General features: G+C 26.7%; 1 protein-coding gene across 1 annotated transcript; it reads left to right on the top strand.

Annotated features, from left to right (window-relative positions):
* The first annotated feature begins 264 nt into the window (after positions 1-264).
* Positions 265-1,014, top strand: LOC135932061 (52 kDa repressor of the inhibitor of the protein kinase-like). The gene has a single exon (XM_065469407.1). The coding sequence runs from the start codon at positions 265-267 to the stop codon at positions 1,012-1,014; it is 750 nt and encodes a 249-aa protein (XP_065325479.1).
* Positions 1,015-5,580: the final 4,566 nt, after the last annotated feature.

The following is a 5,580-nucleotide window of genomic DNA, read 5'->3' as shown; positions in this document are numbered from 1 at the left end:
GATAAAAGAAATTTAACATTTCAAGCATCGTGGCTGAACAAATATAAGTGGCTTGCTTACTCAGCTAATGAATAGAGAGCTTTTTGTAAAGTGTGAGTCATTTTTTCACCAAGATATGTTGGAAACGGGTTACAAAAACTCAGAACATTGGTAAGTCAAGTATATACAAGATGGAAAGATGCTCTTGAAAATTTTAATTATCATCAACAAAATAAATATGATTTCAATTATTGTGAGGTATCGGATGCTTTAAAAGCCATCTCTATGAATCAAAAGATATCAATATCTAATGTATTGAATAAAAAAATATTTGCTATTGTTACAACCAACAGAGCCAGAATAATTATAATAATTGATGCAATCATTTGGCTAGGAAGGCAGGGTCTAGTAATAAAAGCTCATAGAATATCTGCTGGCCCCTTAACATTGACATACTCTTCTCATAATGAAGGGAATTTTAAGGAATTGTTGAAACTTTTATGCAATAATAATGATAACTATATAAATCTTTTTGAAAGCTCTGCTAAAAATGTCACCTACCATAGTCCAAGTATTAAAAATGAAATATTAGCCATATGCAATAGATTCATATTGAAAGAAATTTCTACAAAAGTGAAAGCATTACCATTTTTTAGTGTTTTGGCGGATGTGACTTCGGATGTTGGTAACATAGAGCAATTATCCATAGCAGTAAGGTTTATTGATATGGAATCAGGTGATTTCAAAAAGGAACTCTTTGTTCAATTTATTGACTTACATGACACTAAATCAGAGACGATAGCCAAAGAAATTTTAGCATCCCTTCAAGACTTAGATTTAAATTTAAATCTAATGAGAGGCCAAAGATATGATGGAGCTCACTCGATGAGTGGTCACGTTAAAGGGGTGCAGTCAAGAATTAGAGAACTTTATAGCACAGCTCTATATGTTCACTGTAGTACACATTGCCTAAATTTGATGATATCTGAGGCATGCGGAATTCGAGACATCCGGAACAGTTTACGTATATTTTAATTTAACTGGAATTTATTAGATTTTATTATGTATTATAGATATCTTTTTATAATTCTAATATATTTTTCAAAATTTAGAAACAATATAGTCGGTTTGTGACTTTTTCACACCACCCAAGAAGAGACAGCTTTTTTTCGAAAATTTTTAAACTCCCCACCACCACCACCATGGATAACTCCTGGCTGCGCTACTGGACCTAGAATTACTTAGGCATATAATAATCATAAAAATATCTACCTGCAGATATTCTTATTAATAGTAAGATGGGCTTATTATTGAGTGATAAGGAATTTAATGTTAAATAATAGAGTGGACTGCAAATGACTGTTTAGGGTTATGAGTTGGATGTTAATACGATTGATTAAAAATGTATGCATGCATTTAGCCTGATGGCTAATATTTCAGACCTAGAATTAGTTAAATAAGCATAATAATAACAAAATGTCTGCCTACTCGATATTCTTTAAGATGGAATTGTTATTGTGTGATAAATTAACTTTAAATAATAGAGTGGACTGCAAATTGTCTGTTTAGGGTTAGTGTGTTGGATGTTAATATCAATTGATTTAAAATGTTTGGATGCATTTAGACTGATCGTTAATATTTCAGACCTAGAATTACTAAAGCATATATTAATCCAAAGAACTGCTCGATATTCTTGCTATTGGGATGGTCTTGTTATTACGTGATGGAGAATTTAATGTTAAATAATAAAGTAGACTGTAAATTAAATGTTTAGGGCTAGTGTGCTGGATGTCAATATCGATTAATTTAAAATGTATATGTTAACGTCAATGTGTTTTTCCCGGCAATATGTTATTTTTAAAAATTTAATATCTTATATTGCCGTCATGTTTGGAATACCTACCCCATAAATTTCAGACAATCTTTCCATGAACTTTTACCTTAATTTATATTAAATTTCCATATATTTTTATATAAATTATAAATGACTCAAAGCAGGGATGCGAACCCGGCAAAATTTTAGCCCGGGTTCGGTTCAGGTTCGGGTTAAAGTAAAAAAATAAATAGGTGGGTTCGATTCGGGTTCAGTCAGGAAAATATTACCTGGGTTTGGTTCCAGGTTGAGCTCGGGTTTAAGAATTTTTGAATTGATAAAAAAAAATTATATTTAAATCATAATTATAAAACTAGACATAAATTTGGTATAAAAAATACATTTTTTATTTTATTTATAGGCAAAATATAGTTAAAAATACAAAAGTTTACAAAAACTGCTCTACATCTTTGTTTAACAATTTTTAATTTAGATTTTGAAAATTCTTTAAATATCCAATATTATAATTTTTACTTTGACTTGTTCACTTTCATTTTCCTCAAATTAACTTTGAGAATAAGTTAAAAATTAAAAATAAATGGCCTAAATGAATTTAATTGTTTAAAATTTATTAACAATCCAATAGGAATCTTTGAGAATAAATTTAAAAAAATTTAAAAATGGAGTAAATGAATTAAGTTGTTTAAAATTTATTAACACTTCACTTAAGGAAATTTGAAAATATTATAAAATGTCAAGTAAATTATTAATATTTGCATTTACAATTATGCAAATATCTTAATATATGATTTTAAACATGAACCCGTTTGAACCAAGGTTCAAATAAAATTCCCGAGTTCTGTTCGAGGTTTTGAAAATTTTATAAACGGTGTTCAGGTTCGATTCGGGTTCAGATTTTTTTTTCAAAACCCCGGGTTTTCTTCTCAGGGTTCAGTTTTTTCTTCTCCGGGTTCGGTTCAAATCCCTGACTCAGGTTAGCAGCAAAATTGCCTACAATTCATAAGATAAGTATATCAAACATGGAATGAATTTCCACAAAATCAGATTTTTAAATTAAAGAAAACGTGCTCAAAAATTGATTCATAGTTAAAAAAATAACACATTGCCGAAACAACACAATGACGCTAACATACATACATTTAGCTTGATTGCATCAATAATAGTCCAAAATTTGCTAACTGCATGATATTCTTGCTGATAGTAAGATGAACTTGTTATTGAGCGATAAAGAATTTGATGTTAAATAATAGAGTTGACTTTAAATTGATAGTTTAGAACTAGTGTGTTGGATTTTAATATCAATTGATTTAAAATGTAAGCATGCATTAAGCCAGATAAAAAAAATCAAGGCTGCTTCTATTAGTGATTATAATGATATTATTATAGTCAAAGAACTCGCCTTAACTGAGGACTCAAACAATTTAAAAGTAGACATTTTTGAATCGCATAAGAATTTTCCCTGCATGAATATAATTTCTTCTCTTGTTAAAACAAACCTAATATATTTTTCAAAAAATTGATAAATGCACTAAATTCGCTAACCTCTCTGATAATTTATTTTCATTCATATTATAAACATCATTATTCGCCTTCAAAGATCCTTAAAAAATTTTAAAAAAGTATTTCTCAATATCCATTTGAATTTAATCATTTAAAAAATAAAAAATGGAAACCCTAAGGAAAAATTTAAGATCTATCACTTTGAGATTCCCAATTGAAGCCCATTTACTATTTATCAGAGTTGTTAAGAGATTCTTTTCAAACGTATTTAGATATTGATACATAGTCTAAAATTAGATCTAGATACAGATATATTCTTACAAATATATAAACACATTTTTGTTTAAGAATTATGCTGCTCATGAACATCTTTTTTTAAAATCTCTATACATTTATAAAATGATACTTTAGAATTTTAATATAGGATTTTGAATTGCGCAAAAATAAATGACATCTAAATATATCAAGATGTCTCTTTCCTAGATTAAAAAAATCTCGCTTCCCACGATTTTACGATCTTTATATATATTTTTTATTTTTTCCTTGTTTTTAGCAAAATAATTAAAATTTTATAATTTTTAAATCGAGTTATATCTTCATAAATTTGATTTTAATCTGAAACTCATATCAAGACATAGCTTTACCCTTCAAGGTATTTTGTCACACCCATCTTTTTTATTGAGAATAATATTAGGCTCATAATCACATAAAATTATCATGTTTATTATGAAATTTGCCCAAAATAACAATATTTTATATTTTTGGCTTGGCCATATTTTAAAAATTTTTCCATTCAATTTTTTTGTAGCTTGATAAAAGAATGGAAGATCAATTTGTGAATTAAACTTCAAACTATAGAAACCTGCAAAGGTTCAACGTTACTACGCTACAACAATTCTTTCGCATCTAGAGCTTAATATAACATCCTCATTATATAAAGCTTTTCTGCTTCAATCAAAATTTTTGGTCCTAAAAATGTTGATATAAATAATGATAAATTTATTGATAATTGTCTAAATTAGCCACTTAATATTAAAAAAACTTCTAAATTAATATCAATAAAACACCTACGTCTTTGATTAATAAAGTGTTTTGGTAAACTAAATAAGCATTTCTACAGGAGTGCTTGAAGATAAAACAACAGTATATTGTATTTTATAAAGATTTTTTATTTAATTTACATACATATCAAAAATATTAGAACTCGTCCTTACACATTCTAGTTGCTCTAGGAATAGCCCCAATTTTCTAGGTATATGTGTCATATAGAGAGGAGTAATTTTTTATAAGATTAATACTTATATTTTTTATTGATTTCATAAAAATAAAATATTTGTGTTTTATGGTTTAAATTCCATATTTGCCATTTTACCAGAATCTATAGCCATCAAGTCTAACGTCGATGATGGCAATTAGCAAAAAACATAATAAATAACCCTCTCCCCTTATATTATATTCAGAAAGGCTTGATTTTATTTTGTCTTTAACAACTCTTCTATACATGCTAAATTTGATTCAAAATTTAATAAAAATTGTTAAGGAGAAATAAAGCAGAGCCCTGAATCCTCTAACCCCCCCCCCCCCTTCTTAAAAAAAATTATTCCCCAGAGAAAATCCTTGACTTCGCACATGATATTAAAGCAAGCCCAAAAAGGCAATCTAAAAAAGACATTGATGTTATTTAACGTTAACTCAAAATGATGCGAACTCAAATTAAATTAGGCTAACATTTCACGCCTTTGCCTCCCATATTAATAAAAATTATAAATATAAAATTCTCAATAATATATCATTATAAAATCAAGGTAAATTATAGTTAAAAAAAATATACAAAAATAATATCAACTATAAAAATATATTGCCATTTGTTGCGCTCTATAGTAAATTTTTACGTTATAAATTATATTATAAAATAAGTATTTAATTTACTTATTAATAAATTCCAATTTTCTTTTTTAATAAATAAAGAATTTAAATTTGATTGAAAGTTAACAATAAATATTTTAAAAACAACAATGTGAAAATAAAATAGTAACACATTTGTTTGAAATACATGTTACAATTTAATTTATAAATTATTTATTATAAATAAAAACTTTCAAGAAATATAATTTTGAAATTTATTAGAATTCTATTTATAAATTCGATTGTAACCTCAAAATTGATTGAAGAAAGAATTCAAAAATCAATAATTACAAAAACATATTTTAAAATCATATTTTGAATTACAAATTATTAGAAAATTTTTGTTAAAAAGTATATATATT

This window comes from Gordionus sp. m RMFG-2023, chromosome 1 (genome assembly GCF_954871325.1).
Source record: "Gordionus sp. m RMFG-2023 chromosome 1, tfGorSpeb1-WG-v2, whole genome shotgun sequence".
Lineage (NCBI taxonomy): Eukaryota > Metazoa > Nematomorpha > Gordioida > Chordodea > Parachordodidae > Gordionus > Gordionus sp. m RMFG-2023.
The sequence above is the reverse complement of the archived record's forward strand: the minus strand, read 5'-3'. Positions and strand labels throughout refer to the sequence as shown.